This window comes from Corylus avellana, chromosome 11 (genome assembly GCF_965113065.1).
Source record: "Corylus avellana chromosome 11, dhCorAvel1.hap1.2, whole genome shotgun sequence".
Lineage (NCBI taxonomy): Eukaryota > Viridiplantae > Streptophyta > Magnoliopsida > Fagales > Betulaceae > Corylus > Corylus avellana.
The window spans coordinates 16,325,571-16,341,992 of NC_142500.1; the positions used below are offsets into that span (position 1 = coordinate 16,325,571).

Sequence of the window (16,422 nt, forward strand, 5' to 3'; positions counted from 1 at the left end):
ATCCTTATAACTTTTAGTGGAACAATGTTTTTAGACATGAGTAAGTTAGTATAATTTAGAAGAGTAAAATTGTCCAAAATAATTAAAATGACAATTTGATCCATCTAAAAAACACTAACTGAATACTATCAATTTCTTTTGAGACAATGTTAGTTTGAGGACAATAATAGTTATGTAAAAGGTTTTCTGCCAAATATAATTTCAATTTTTTTTTTTTTGACTCTTTTATATGAATGACAAAATAATAAATGATATTCCATTATACAACATTTAATTTTCATCATTAATGTCAGTATCATAATGAGATAATAAAATAGCCGTGAAACATTTAAAACGTTAATTATATACTCCTTAATAAAAAAAAATCAAGATCCTCTATAATTTTTAAGAGAAAATGTAATAAGTGAAGAAATAAGAAAAAGAAAAAAAGAAGAAGCAAATTCCACGTGGAGACACGTGCTCTCTTTTGATGATCCACATTCAAACATGAAACGTGGTACCGGATCCGAAAATAATTCCCGCTTCGACGAAAAACAAAAAGAGTATTAAAACGCGCGTTCCCTCCGCTCTCACTTCACCTCTCAAGCCCCAAACAAGCATTTCAAAGCTTTCCCAAGTCTCGTCCATCTCCTCCAGGTCAGTATCTGTATTTCCACCCTTTAATTTTCTGTTTCTCTCTTTTTTCTTGTCTGTTTACACATTATCAAGATCTTGCTTTTTTTCTTCTTCTTTTTATGATTATTATTTTTTTTTTTTGAATTTGAGTTATGTTTTTGCTAGGGTTAAATGTGATATGATATGTAATTTTATGCTACTGGGTTTGTGAATTTGAATAATGATGCTGTGTTTCTGGTTTTGTGCTAATGTTGTGTAGTAAATTTGGGGTTTTGAGGTATAGAGGTTGAGATCTGTTGCCTGCAAGTGAGTTTCACGATGAGTAGACATAATGTTACAGATGGGTTTGCAAAAACCCGTCCGGCTCTAGCGGATGTGAGTAATCGGAAAAGAGAGTTTTTAGTTGTTTCGGGTGATCTAGGGCTTAAATCTGCACATGGGTATGAAAAAAATGTGGCTGGTGAAGATGGGGATTCACAGTCTGCAAAGCAAGTGTGTTTAGGAGTTGGGAATTTAGCCAAAGTGGAAAGTGAAATCAAGTTTGGAGTAGATGATAGTGAAAAGGAGTTGTCTTTTACTAGCAGTAAGGTTGGTACTTCACGGGCGAATATTACATCTGTTGTTGCGAATTTACCTGATGAAAGTAAGGAGGCATCAACTTTTCTTGACGACATTGTCCAACTTTTTAAAGGTGACACAGTACAACAAAGTCTTGTGGAGGTTGGTGATGCAACAGGGGACAGTTGCATGTCTAGTGTTTCGATGCCCGCATGCTCTGGACCCTCCCAGGAGGATTGTTGTGAGGTTGGAGGGAAGTGTCAAGATGAGGAAGGAAGACTCACTTCTGGTGTTACACAAAGCAAATCCATACCCGAAGGATTAGTCACGCGTGTTTGCAAGGACAATGAAAATGATGTTGGTGTTGGTAAATTGGCCTCGAGCAATTACAGGTCTATTGAGCGGTCAAGATTACCTAAGTCACAGAGTTCTAAGTTCCATGAACTGGAAAGATGCACAGGACTTAAGAGTGATAGTTCTGATAATATAAATGCTGGTGCTGAATTCCTCAAAGGCTGCTCTTGTCCATTTTGCTTGAAAGGTAACCACCCAACTGGGGAAATACAACCCTTCTTTGACTTAATTAGAATGGTTGCCATTTGCTTGTTTGATTGTGATTATGGAATTTAATTTTGTATTCTTAATATTGGTCTAAATTGAATATGCCTCTTTTGTAATTTGATGCAGCTGCTTATATTTGGTCGGACCTCCATTACCAGGATATAAGGGGTCGAATAGCTGGTAAGTTTGTTTGCAACATCTGATAGACTTCTGTATCTCGAATCAATACATGTTCTGTTTTGTTTTCTCTCTTATTTTGATATCCTTTATTGGCAATGCTTTAATTATTTTATGGTCCCTAGTATTGAAGAAGAGTCAGAAAGAAACAAGCATCTTGATTGAACAAAATTGCAAGGGAAAGGGGACTAATGTTCAGGACCAAGGAAATTTCAACAAATTATCAAAGTCAGAATCTGATCTCACGGGTCACTGGAGGTCACTCTTTATTCATATGGAGGATATCCTTGCCCGTGAAAGCAACCAGCTTGTGAGTGCAACTTTTGTTCCTCTGGCCTAGGTTCAAATCTATATGAAATCATTTTCTATAAGTAATATATATATATATATATATATATATATATATATATATATATATATATATATCAAAATCCACTTATCATTATGGAGACTTGCATGCCTCTGGCCACTTTTTTATGTGAATTATCTTAATAGCTTGCTGGCCATAAGGCTTTGGTCAAAACCAGCTATCATGTCAATGCTGTAAATTATGAGTCAGTACTTTGACCAATGCTTCATTGCGAGCATTACTGGCTCCTAGTAACCGGGCTAAGTCTCAAGATCACCCAATCATAAAATTTTGTTTTTCTTTTACAAATGCAAATGTGCTGAATATGTTTTAACTTTTCTTGACAGCAAGCTAACTTTGTCAAGCTAAAAGACTTGAGAGAGAACTGTAAGACGGATCTGGAGATGATCAATGGAAAGACTTCAGACAAACATTAGTGTTCTGGTGATTGTAAGAATGTGTAGTCACACTTATTTGGTAGTTTGTCGTGTATTAGCATGCAGATGCATGTGCCCATGTGTGGTCCTGGGGTTTTAGAGAACTTCGAGTTCTTACCTTATAGAATCTGTAAAATACCCATTATATCTTGTTTTCATGATTATCATGCCAGAACAAAAACCTTCCTGCACAAGAAATGAAAATTTTCCTTTTCATATACAGTAAACCATTTTGTTTGGTAATGCTGTCTGTCTCTTTAACTGGTTTAGTATCTTCATTAGGTTGAGCTATGGCTGAAATTGAATGATTATTTCACCAGCTTAGCAATTGTGAGATTGTCTTTATTATTATTTTTTTTCCTTTCCCTTTATTGACATACTTTTTTTCTTGGTTCTTAGAGCATAAATTTAGTCCTCTTTAGTGGACAGTTCTCACCATTACAAGCCATTGGAACCTAGTCTGAAACACTATCAGATTGGTGTACAAAAGTTCTCACGACCTTGATTGTCTTTTTCCCTAGTGTTTAAGGTTGATGTTGAACTATTTCCATATTTACTTGAAAGTGCCAGAGTTCCTTAGCATGAATCTATGAATCTGTGAGGCCATGTCTTGGTGAGAAGGGCACACTTCTCTTATGAAGGCATGGCTGTTGTGAGCTTTATAGTAAGCTACTGGATGAGTTGCCAACTTGCCATCACCTAAATCCTGCCCAAAGAGGAGGCAGCAGGGAAAATTGCATTGCTTTTCACTTGCGTGAGGGGCATATGGGCTTAGTGGCTCTAATGGGCAGATTCCTTTGTGGTTGAAATTGAGTGAGCCCGACCAAGAAAAAAACATACTCTTGACTGACACAGCTCAAATATGTTTTTTTGAATGTATGTTTAGAATTCAAGGTTTGATTAATAACCAATATTTATGGACTTTTTTTTTTTTTTTTTGTAATTTTTTAATGTGTGTTGAGTTGATGAACTTCTCATTAAAGCCAAAACACTAATTGTGGACTACACATTTGATCTCAAGTAATTCTTAGAAAACACAAAAAAAAAAAATTATGTTATGATTTCAAGTGTTACACGTTGATTAAGTGCAAATGTGTAATCTTAGCTATGTGTATATATGTTATTGGATACCATTTTCTTACAAATCAGGATTATAAGGTTGAGTTCTATTTAAAATTCGTTATGATTAGTATCAGAGCAGAAACATTACGTTACAAGGTCGAGTCCCTCACTCTTTAATGGCAAATTTACCTAAATTTGTTTTAAAAACAACAATTTTGTGGGCCGAATACGTGTTTTTAAACAAAATCATGGAAAACATATGTTATACAATGATGCTTTGCTTTTAAATTATGTTTTGAGGGGTCGGTTTTAAAGAAAACCTTTTCAAGTTGCCTTTCCTTTTTGTCCTTTCGCATTTGATATTTTAACAACAAAAGTAGACTTTTTCTCCACCATAAACATCAGATTCTAAACCCACTTAGACCGCTATTGGCCAACCCCAGTTGTGTCACTATAAGTTCTGATAATTGCCCTTTGCTCTCTCAAAATATATATATTTATTTTCCCATGAAAACGACTAAATTCTTATCTATTTTTATATGTTATCGCATTCAAATCGCACATGCCGGCATGTACATTACCATCCGCCACGTATCAATTTTTTTTAAGAGAATTAAACATAATAATTGAACAATTTTGAAATAAAATAGTTTAATTGAGAATCATCATTATTGCTTGTTCAACGACTCCAACCATTATATGTGGTGCTTAGAGTTGACAAGTCTTAAGGTCAACTGCTTTGCTTAATTAGATAACTCATGCATTATTATTTTTTTGATATATATATATATATTTTTTAATTTGTGGCCAGAAAATGGCTGAGAGATTATGGCCTATAGAATGATATTTCAATGCATGATTGATTGAGCGGATGGCTGCTATTTAAATTCTCAATAATGTGTTTGACAAATTAAAAAATATTCCCTTCTTCTGACCTAACAATAAAAAAAACTAGATGAGGATAAGCCTCCATGTATAACTAAGAGCTTGGTGACCAAAGTTCCCACCTTATCACTATAGTTAATGGGGAACCCATTTAATATAATATTTATTTATTTACTTGAAGTTGAAGCTTAGGAAGACGATAGGTGGCTTCTAAGATTAGGAGAAATCAAACTTTGATTACAAACTAAGGCAGTACAATGATTAATCATAGAATAATATTATTTTTTACACATATTTACCACTCATGTCATGCCGAGTAAATCGTTTAAAACACGTTATGTTAGCTGATGTGATATAAGTGTGACAAATGAGTATAAAATGTAGTATTACTCATATCGAATTCCTACTTTACGAGACATGAATTTTCCAACTAGTAATGTTTTGTAACAAGTTCTTACAAAGAGAAATGTTGCATGTACTTGTAAGTGCTTATTTTCTGATGTAGTAGTGAAAATCACCATTAAATTTTAGACATGTTAATCTGTATATGATATATCAATGATGATTTTCACTATCACATCAATGAGTAAGCACTTAAAAGTACATATAGTATTTCTCTTTAACAAATGCTCATTTTTGGGCTGGCTTTATGAGGAAAATTCTGGCATTCAACCCTTAAAACAACTAACAACAAGAACACAAGTGCAAGTTGAATCTATAAGACAGTGTTGGTTCACTCTTTCATTGTTGTCGATCCAATCTAACTTCAACTGAATAAATTTTAATCAAATCATTATTAAATTTTAATTGAATGATAATTGAAAAATAATTTTAAAAGTTATATCAATTTTGAGAGGATGTAAGAAGAACATGGTCTTCCATTTAGCATTACTCATATAGGCAACATGATGTTGATAGTTGATGTAATAGTTTTCTTGCTTTTCTGTCTCTTTTTTGTTATTGGTTCTTTTTTTTATTTTTAAAGCAAAATAAAATCGGTTGACAAAATTAAGACATCTTAACTAATTATGCACATGAATATGGCTAATTAGATGGTCTTATGACAAAACCAGTCAAACACCCTCTACCTCTCCCTCTCCTAGGGCCTGTTTGCCAAAGGTAAAAAAATGGCCTGATACTATTTATCTCAAAATCAACTTTTAACACATATTTTATATAAAACATTATTATTTTTTTTTCTACATCAATCAAATCTTGCTGCATTTCATGCCACTATTCAATGTCAAACAACCAAAGGAAAAGAAAACCTAATGAAGAAAGAAAGTCACACCCTAAATAGAAAATAGATAATAAATAAAAAGAGAGAGATCGTAAAGGAAGACAGGCATTGGAATGTGAAAGTGAAAGCACGTGATTTTTGTAAACTCCAAGCTAACCACATGAGGAAGCCAGAAGCCACGTGATGTGTCCTCAATAACACAACACAACACCCCGTGCATGAAGGAATTCGAGCCAAAATTAGTTGTTTTAATTTATAATTATTGTCTCATGTGTGCCCCAGCTTCATTACACTTGTACCAAAAACAACGTGAAGAAGAAGACGAGTCGTCGAGTTGAAAGAGCTTCATTGTATGTGGATGCAGCATCGATCTTTGAAATATGCAGAGAATAAAAACCAGGAACAAGGAAGGCCCCCTCACTAGATGTTACCTTTGTCATCTCAAACTCATTTCCACGTCAATCAAGGCTATATATATATATATATATATAATTTGTGTTTTTCGCAAGGTACAAGTGGAACACATGCATGCTCAGATTTTTCCTCTCCACTTTTGTTTTTTCTTCTTTTGCTGTCACCTGTCAACTCAATTTTTAACTTACTTTTCTGACGTGTGATTCTACTCAACGAGATTGATCAAGTTCAAAGTGTGAAAACAAAATTCATGTTATATATATATATATATGATGCGAGCCTCATCTCTTTGTATGTGAGGTATTGACAAGATGATCAGCATCAATTTAGTTATAAACGAAAGAGAAAAGAAATAAATAAATGAAATGTTATCAAATTAGATTAAGTATTAAATATTACAGCTATCTATCTAAAACCACGAGTGACCCATAATGTTTTCTTAACAAAGTATTGGGTTAATGGGTGATGAAAATTATATTAATATATCAAAACTAACAGATTAGTTTATAATTTGCTCTCCATTCATCTAATTTACTGTTAGTTTAGACAGTGAGTTTAGAGAATATACAATAAATAAAGCTATCTCAAAAAGGGTTGGAAACTAACACGGATTCCATATCTCAACAAAATAACAAAACACCCACGTAAAGCGGGAGTCACCTACCTAGCTAGGTTACTTAACGGAGATTTATAGCCTACACTTTTTGTATTAAAGTCATGATTCATGATCCACTAAACAATTTTATCAGTTAATTAACTACTAAGGTAATGATTAACTACCATATAAACAACCACATTCTTAAACATTTTTTTCATATTGCTATACTACTGTTATATAATTAGATGACGTGTTTGTGAAAATTAATTTTTTTTATTATTATAAATACTAATTTTTACTATCACATCATCAAATTATACGTCAGTCGTATAGTAATCTACTACTAAATAACGTTACTTTTTTTTTTATATATAATAATTACCTTACAAAAAGAGAAGGAAAGCTAGATTCATTCTCCTCAATTAATTTGCAATGTATCTTAACATAAAGATTTTGCATTTAAAAAAAATGACAAAAAAATTAAAAAAAATTCAGAATAGGCTGGAGTGATTTTTTATATTTTTTATATTTTAATCTTATGCATGAATCTAACCCTAGTGATGAGTTAGCTTTGTCATGGACAGGTCATATAGCAGCAACCAGCAGAGTAGGGCGTAGGAAAGGCATTATGCGTAGCTTCTAAGTGATGTCCACGTAGGAAACGACGTGTGAGCGCCGCAAAGTAGGTCCCCCGTAGGCCCACTTTTTTAATTTGCGTAGGTCCCACATGGAAGCAAATGGATCCCTTAGCTTCCCTCTCACGCAACTTCGGTGCCACACTTGCTTGCACATTCTTTTTCATTTTCTCAACGTTTTGACCTAAAATAGCTAACCATGGTTAATCTAACCCCTATCCCCTACAATCTCTAAAGTCCTAACCTTTTGGCACTATCAAATCCGACCCCAAAAAAAATAATAAGAAATAAAAATAAAGAGGAATGTTTTTTTTATCGCACTTCTTTATTATTTTTTTTTTAATTTTGATTTTTTAGGTAATTGATATCAAAAATAATAATATTATATGCTACATTTTTATCAAATAATGCTAACTTAATCGTATGAATCAATCTTTAGATTTTGAGTCTCCAATAAATAGCTCAATCGGGTGGGATCACGCCTAATGAAGCGGAGGTTACTAGTTCAAATTTCTCTCTCTCATTTTGTACGGACATGTCCAAAAAAAAAAAAAAAAATCTTTAGATTTTGAAACTAATTCTAAAGTGCTCCTTTCGTTTTCTTTACTTCAAAGATAAGATTTGTCTTGGAACCTTCCGGGTCTCCTCCCTTGTGGTCATGAGCTCTCATCACTACTAGTTGCATAAAAAGGAATAAATGCTTTACTATATCACCAAAATCACTAGTGATTCACACAAAATCACTAGGAATAAATGCTTCACTAGTGATTCACACAAAATCACTAGTGAAATCACTAATGATGTTGACAATTCAAAGACTAGTTGTTGAGATCATCTATTTTTTTTTTTTTTAATCTAGAATGATAAATGAAATGAGAAAAAAGAGACATAATTACATAGACCCAACATATTGCAAGCCAATTTTTTTTTTTGGCACAAGAGAACCAAACTATAAGAGAGATCAGTGCATTGAAAATGACTTTTGAAAATAAATAAACAAATAAATTTCTAAAACTATGAGCACCCCAAAAGAAGGCGTCAAACAACCCACCATATTTGGCGTTATCAATTTTTTTTTGGGTTGAGTCATTTATATGATCAATTCTTAACTATTATTAAGATGACACTATCCCTTTTATCTTTTATATTTATATAATTCTCTATTTCTTACTTCCCCGTATTGAATAGGCAAAAAAGAAGAAGAGAAAAACCAAACAGACCATAACTAAAACCGATTAAACCAAGGAAAACTGAATTTTGGTACATTTGAGGGATTATTTTCCGCCGACATTAACTATGGTTAAGTAACCAGGGGTGGGGGTTGAGGTCATAGAAATGCGTGATGAATCTAAATTGGCCAATAGAATCCAAGCTCCTTTTCTTCCTCCAACGCTTATCTCTCTATCTCTTCCTTTCCCTCTAAAATTCTGTGAGCCCGGCGCCGCAATTTACGATTGCTTCTCACTCTCGCATACTGTCGTCACCCCTCACATGATTACCACCCAAACCAAACCATTATTCACTCAAACACTTAACCATGGTCAGTCTTAATGTTAACCATAGTTAAGTCTCCAACTTGGCACATTCACCTAATTTTCTTTATATTAATTACTCACTTTTTTATAAACCACTTGGATCTTAGTATCTTACATCTCATTCTTTGTTTTAATTATATCATTTAATATTATAAAATCCGCTTAACTCCATCAGACTACTACTCCAATGATAATCTATCTCCAAATTATTAATTACAATAATTTACTTTCTAAACTACTAAAACAATAACAATGTACCATCAATTTTAACAAAATGACAAAATTATCCTTACTAAAATAAAAATAAAAATACTAAAATTTAATTTTTTTTTTCAAATTTTGAAAGGCATTTTCATCTTATTGAAAATTCTATATAGATAATTTCGTCATTTTGCTAGCATTGGGAGTACATTGTCATTGTTTTGGTAGTTTTGAGGGTAAATAATCGTAATTGATAGTTTGTAGAGTAGATTGTTATTAGAGTAATAGTTTGAGGAGGTTAAGTGAATTTTACCCTAATATTTAAATGATATAATTAAAATAAAAAATGAGATGTAAGATCCCATTATTGAATTTAAAATAAAAGGTTAAAATTACGTGGCTTCCAGCGGAACCCGAGCCCACAAAGCAAGCTCATTTTCTCGGCAACTGCTCTGTTTGTCTACATGTAATAAATAATCCGGCTCAGCACATCGGAATGGTTGGTTTTCTAATAATTACGAGATAAAAAGTAATTAATAATCAGGAGTTGGTATGGATAAGAGTGATCGATGCATGTGATTAAATATTACCATAGGTGGAAGCAACATCATACGCAATGCTGCGTCTCCGCCACTAGCGACGCTTTTATATTTGTTTCTTTGTTTTTGTTATTTGTCAGACATCACAGTGCACCAACAAAAACAAAAACAAAAACAAAATCACGTATCTCCGTATCCTACTCCCTGGAGCACAGAATCAGTACCCAGAATATATATATATATTTTTTAAATTAAATTAAATTAAGGCAAGAGCGTGGGGTTTCAGTAAAGGACAAAAACGCATTAAATTCCAAAGTTGATTACCAGAGCACCACGAAATAGTCAAACAAACTGACAGCGAATACAGAAACAACACGTGTACGCTCACCATTTGGCTACCGACACCTGCCAGTTAAGTAGTACACTGTAGACATACGTGGCAAAGCTCCATTCGCTAGCTTTCTTCGAATAAAGGCATCTTTGAAGTTGACGAGCAAGAAAAAACGTGTGAGCGGAGAGAAAACAGAGACGAAAGCCGTGGGCTAGAGGCTATATAAGCAGAGAGATGGCGGAAGCTAGAAATGCAAGAGTGTGAGTGAGGACACTAAGAAAAGAGTGATATAATACACACAGCTCTCTCTAATCTTTTTTGGTGCTTTTCTGCAAATTGTGTTTGATAAAATTTCTTTCTTTAATCTTCTCCCCCAATCTCTCTGATTCCCCCCGCTTCTCTGAATCCCTTTCTGTCATCGTCTGTCTTTCAAGCTTTGTTTTGGGGTTTGTGTTCTTTGGGATAATATTTGTGTGAAAACATAAAAAAAAAGAATCAAAACCCAGAAGGGTGTTTTTGAAAGCCAGGTGTTTCAGAATAGAGATCCAGGATTTTCTTTTGTTTTCCTTTAGTTTTTTCTTCTTTGTCAACTTAAGAGGGTTTGTTTTTCTGTCCCTCGGGGTTGGTTTTACTTTTATTAAGGGTATTTCTTGCTTTCTGTAGAACAATTACCTGTTCTTTGGTTTTGGTAAGAAACAGGTTGATTTTTAAAAAAACTCCCTTTTTTTTCCCCTTATAAATTTGAAGTATTTTGATCTTTCTTTGTATTTTGTTGAGAAGAGATGGCAGCAGCTATAGATATTTACAGTAGCAGCTTAACATCAATTTTCTCAGATCCTTTAGGAGAAGAGTTAATGAAAGCACTGCAACCATTTATGAAAAGTGATTCACTGACGTCTTCTTCTTCTTCTTTTTCTCCCCCTTCTCCCCCCTCTCCTTCTTCTCCTTCTTCTTTTACATCTTATCCTTCTTGCTCTTACTCTGCAATCTCTCCCTCTCAGTCCAACTCGTACCCTGAATTTTGCTCCCCATCGGGCACCCAGATGTTTTCTAATGGGTTCTCGAGCCATAACCAAATGGGTCTTGAGCAAGCAGGATCGATAGGGCTCAACCACCTCACCCCCTCTCAGATTCTTCAAATCCAAGCCGAAATTCAACTCCAACAACAACAGCAACAGCAGCAAATCGCTGCCATGGCTTCAGCTTCACTCCAAAACCAGAGGCTAAGCCAATGGCAGCACCAAAACCAGCGCGCCCTCGACTTCCTGAGCCCCAAAGCCATTCCAATGAAACATGTAGGCACTCCTCCGAAGGCCACGAAACTCTACAGAGGAGTGAGACAGAGACATTGGGGCAAATGGGTTGCTGAGATCAGACTCCCCAAGAACCGAACCCGCCTCTGGCTCGGCACCTTCGATACAGCCGAAGAGGCGGCTTTGGCTTATGATAAGGCAGCCTATAAGCTCAGGGGAGATTTTGCCAGGCTCAATTTCCCTCATCTCAAGCATCAAGGAGCTCATATCTCAGGCGAATTTGGTGACTACAAGCCCCTCCATTCCTCAGTGGACGCGAAGCTCCAAGCAATTTGCCAGAGCTTGGCGAACTCGCAGAAACAGGGGAAAACAGAGGAGCCCTGTTTTGTCACTGATACAAAGCCAGCCATTTCAGCTTCTTTGGATGCGAATTCGGTCTTCGAAAATTCACCGAAAGTCGAATTGAGTAGTGAAATCGTGTATTCTGGTTTGGAAGACTGTAAGGTGGAGAATTCATCATCGTCGATGTCTCCTACTTTGTCCGATGAATCATCTTCGTTGGCGGGCTCTTCTTCGCCAGAATCCGATATCACATTCTTCGATTTCTCGGATTCCCAGTGTGAGGAGACTCAGAACTTTGGGTTGGAGAAGTACCCTTCAGTGGAGATTGACTGGGCAGCTATATTCAAGTCTTAATCACTGTTTTTGGCTGGGCTTTTTTTTTCTCTTTGTAATTCTAGGTTCAGCTTGGCGTCTCCAGCAGCTTCTGCAAAGAAATTTTTGACTGTTGCAGAGGTGTTGGCCGTTTCAATTAGGAGTCAGTCAGTTAAGAGTTTATGCAAATCTTAGTGTATGGGATTAGAGAGTCAGATGTTCATGGGTATTATTAGTAGTATTTTCAGGTTTCTCCACCTTGGTCCTGCTGGTATTTTTTGTCCTTGCATGGCCATGGAGAATATGAAGATTAAGGATATATATATATATATATTATGTCTTGGTTGTAATGTCCAGCCATGTAATTAAAGCTTGTCTTTGAATATAATATATGATGTAGTCTCTGTATTTTGTGTAAATTATTGCAAGCATCTGGTTTTCTGTTATAAATCTGTGATCTCAATTTGTCTGCAAAACATTCAACAGATTATGTGGTTATGGCGGAAAAGAAGCGAAAACAGATTTGTGGACTGCAATCTATGGTCCGTGTCTCACTGGTCGCAGGCCACAGAAGCAGATATTTTAAACAGTCATGTGGACTGCAATCCATGGTTTTGTTTGAATTTTGTTTTTGATCTATAAAAGTTTTTAATTAGATATAAAAACTAAGAAATTTGTTAGATAATTTTTTTTAAAAATTGTTTTATATTTTTAAAGAAACAAGCATGGAATATGCAACACCAATTTGTTTTCGGTAATGCTAGAAACAACATTCTATAACATTGGGTTAACGTGATAGTGTCCATTAGTTTTTAATTTTTTTTAATTTTTTTTTTTTTTAAAAAAAAAAAGAGCAGATGGGTTTTGTTTTCTATGAGATACAAGTGAGATTTTTAGAATTTTTCATTTGTTTTTGTAAGCGCGGAGATTTAACTTCTCATTGATAAAAAATTAAAAATAAAATAACTTTTTGGTTAGGAAAATGCTAGATGCTTTTATGGTGTTCTCTTAGTCTTACGTGAATATTATTTTCTAAAAAAAATTTCTTTATATCTCTCACTTTGTTTTTAAAAAATAATATACATTTAGGATCTAAAGAATACTACGAGAACAACACCAAGAGAGCTTCCATGCTTTTTGATTAGGGAAAATGCTAGATGCTCTTGTGGTGTTATCTTAGTACTACGTAAATATTATTTTCTAAAAAAGCAAAAAAAAAAAAAAAAACTTCCCTTATTTCTCTTTCACCTTTAGAATAGGAATAAAACTAGGAGCCGTGATACAGGTTACACGGCGTGCTAAGGAAATTTTTTTTTTTAATATTTTAATGCTAAAGAAAAAAAAAAAAAAAATTGCACAGCACGCAGCGTGCTCTTTTCATTCACCCATAAAACTAGAAGAACACTAAAAGAGTAACTAGTATTCTCCTTTAGGTTATGAAAGAACAAGATTAAGACAGAGCTAGAGAAAATGAAATTGATTCTTAAAAAAATTAAAACAATTTAAGGAACAAAATAAATGAACAATTAAACATTATTTAATTATCGTTTAAAACATATAAATGTAACTTGTAATTTGTTTTTGCATGTTAGTTTATTTAGTTATTATTTTTTTACAATATTTCATATTTTGAAATGTCTATATATTTATCAACGAACAAAATTTTCTACAAATTGGTTTGTATGAAATTTCTTACAAATTATTCTCTAAAAATGACGTGTCTTTTAACATATGAAAAACACACGTACTTCTCACATGTTTTTTCAATAGCATTAATAAAAAAAAAACATCTTTATCAACACATTAACTTAAAAAAAAAAAAAAAAAAAAAAAAAATTCCAAATATAAAAATGTCGAAAGATAATTTGATTACTTAATTTCAAAAATAAAAAATCATATAGTAGAAAGTTAGAATATATTTTTTGGCAGCTTCATCCAAACAACTATATAACTTAATTTTTCTGTTTTTGTTAACTTTCTAAAAAAAAAAAAAAACCTTAAAAATTAAATATTTTATGTATGTGTTTTTTGGAGGAGGCCACACTATATGAAAAATGGAAAATTATAATTTTTTATGTGTGTTTTGAAAAGCGAAAAAGTAGTTGGCCCAAGAAGGAGGATTGGAAGAGCGAGGGAAACCACTTTGATTTACATAAAGTAATAATTTTTATGTGTGTTTTGGAAAAGAGGCAAATAAATACCAAATAAATAATTAATCTAAGTAGGAGAAACATTATGGATTAATCTAATCTAATCTCCCCAAGTAGGAGGGACATTTTAAAAAAGTGTTTTATGTTTATTTTTAAAAGCGTTATAGATTTATTTTTTATTTTTTGAAAAGTGAATCGCGAGTATTTTGCGAGTTTAGTTTAAATAAAAATCATAAATTGCACTAATTACCCACAAAAAAAAAAAAAAAAAAAAAAGTTCAAAGTACAGGAACTCAGGGATAAGATGAGAAACATCAAGTCACAATAAGGTAAAAAGAGAGATGCTCATGTGAAAGGAGATGAATATAGAAACAAAATTTTCCCTCAATACACGTGATTTTGAGCTGATCTTCTAGCGAAGACACCAAAGTAATCATTAAAAAGATTATATTTACTCATCATACAGATTCTGGAGTTGATTAAGTGGTTTCATTTCAAATGATGAAATTCCACGAGATGATCAATTGGTTCTCTAAATTCCAAAGCTTTGCTGTGTATTATTCATGCATTTCGTGTCAAATTTCGTTTTGGAAAGTGATAGCCAAATGCAAGCCAATCAAGTATCAATCAGTACCACACACCAATAATACATAATAGGATGCCCAACTTGCTTCCCCTACTTTCCAATGCTGCAATCCATATAATCCATGAAAACTATGCTTATATACGTCTACGCAATTGTCTTCCATGCACATGGAATTACCAGGGCTAGCCACTAGTCTTCTTCAAAATCTCTTTCACTAATTACTTGTTCCTTCCAAGTTTCCAACCGAGAAGGGCGGGATATCGAGATCTCTGCCACTAGCGGTTGATTACGAGAGGCCTTCAATGGAACTCATCTATTCAAGAAAGTGAACTTTGTTGGAGATTTGGATTGTGTTAAGGAATGTGTATAAGACTAATTAAACGGGCCATGCCCCTTAATTCTAACATGCTAATTTCGTACTGAGTTTATGTCAAATTCGCAGGTTGTGTCAAAAATTGTCAACCCTTATATTGCGTGTCGGTTCGTGTGGTGTTTAGAGTCAACCCAAACCGGACTTCTCAATCCTAACCCGTTATTTTCGTGTTGGGTTCGTAACGAATTTGTGGATTGTATAAAAAATTAGTAACCCTAGTTGATAGCCTATGAGTGAAGGAGAATTGCAGGGGTCCAATGTACAAGCTTGGATGCTTCTATATGGCAGTACAGGAATAAAGCAGTTTTTGGCCTTATTTCTTGCATCATGATTGACAATATCATCATCCGTGAACGAAAAGTTAATAAAGCCACACAAAAGGGGTTGGGGTGAAAGATTAAGCTAATTAATTAAGCTACAGGAGAAAGAAGAAAAAAACAAGAAAGAAAAGGAAGCATCTGGGGTCACCCATCACTTTAGGAGGTTCTACAATTTTCTTATCCGCAGGCCTAAATGATAGTCATAGGTGGGAATAGCAAAACAGGTTGCAGGCGGCCATCTTATCCCTTGAGGGTTGAGATAAGGAATTTGGCCTCATATTGTTTGATAAAAAAATAAAAGGGACATGGAATTTGCAGGCCACCACCCGCAAAAAACCATTCAATCTATTCAATATTCTTATTCTATCTTCTCACTTCTCGGCATGCAAAGACAAGTTCACACTGCCAAACACAAATTGAAGGGAGAAAGAGACTCTGAAAAGCCCCCTCTTGGGCCATCAGGAATCCTTCCAATTCCAAAGTTGAGCATGCTGCATGCTCTTAACCTTTCTTTCTTTGTTTCATTTTTTTATATATAAATGACCTCAGATTTTCCTTTTGAATCCTTCACTTTACTCAAGTTTTGTCTAAAGCATCCAATAGGAGCCCAAAAGTAGTGTGAATGGGATTGAAAATTTACACCCTAAAGTTATTCAAGGATTCCTTTAAGGGTTAAAAGATTGATGACCCAAGTTAGTCCTTCCACTTTTCAGGTTCTAATGATGTGGCTTTGTGGGCTGATAGAGGTTAAGAATCTCATTTTCCTTAATCTTTAATCCTAGGTCTATGAGAGAGACAGAGAGTTTTCACACATATGATCATCATCATCATCATCATCATCATCTGAAGATCTCTTTTTTTTGGATGAGTAGATTTCACAACAATTAATGTAAAAGATAAAAAGTTGTGATGCACAAGCAATTTTGAAGACAATTGGAGATGTTGGACT

General features: G+C 34.1%; 2 protein-coding genes across 2 annotated transcripts; both read left to right on the forward strand.

The window, feature by feature from the left end:
- The first annotated feature begins 582 nt into the window (after positions 1-582).
- Positions 583-2,883, forward strand: LOC132166476 (DNA-directed RNA polymerase subunit beta). Its single transcript, XM_059577294.2, has 5 exons — positions 583-636; positions 875-1,714; positions 1,861-1,914; positions 2,037-2,221; positions 2,608-2,883. Exons 2-5 carry the CDS (start codon positions 934-936, stop codon positions 2,695-2,697), a joined length of 1,110 nt encoding a protein of 369 aa, XP_059433277.2. The 5' UTR covers positions 583-636; positions 875-933; the 3' UTR covers positions 2,698-2,883.
- A 7,495-nt stretch (positions 2,884-10,378) lies between these two features.
- LOC132166068 (ethylene-responsive transcription factor ERF060) lies at positions 10,379-12,463 on the forward strand. Its single transcript, XM_059576821.2, has one exon. It carries the CDS (start codon positions 10,920-10,922, stop codon positions 12,084-12,086), a length of 1,167 nt encoding a protein of 388 aa, XP_059432804.2. The 5' UTR covers positions 10,379-10,919; the 3' UTR covers positions 12,087-12,463.
- Positions 12,464-16,422: the final 3,959 nt, after the last annotated feature.

Coding starts and splice junctions, on each gene's coding strand:
- LOC132166476 (XM_059577294.2), top strand. CDS start 934: ATGAGTAGACATAATGTTACAGATGGGTTTGCAAAAACCCGTCCGGCT. Junction 1,715..1,860: donor TTGTCCATTTTGCTTGAAAG/GTAACCACCCAA, acceptor AATTTGATGCAG/CTGCTTATATTTGGTCGGAC. Junction 2,222..2,607: donor CCCGTGAAAGCAACCAGCTT/GTGAGTGCAACT, acceptor TTTTCTTGACAG/CAAGCTAACTTTGTCAAGCT.
- LOC132166068 (XM_059576821.2), top strand. CDS start 10,920: ATGGCAGCAGCTATAGATATTTACAGTAGCAGCTTAACATCAATTTTC.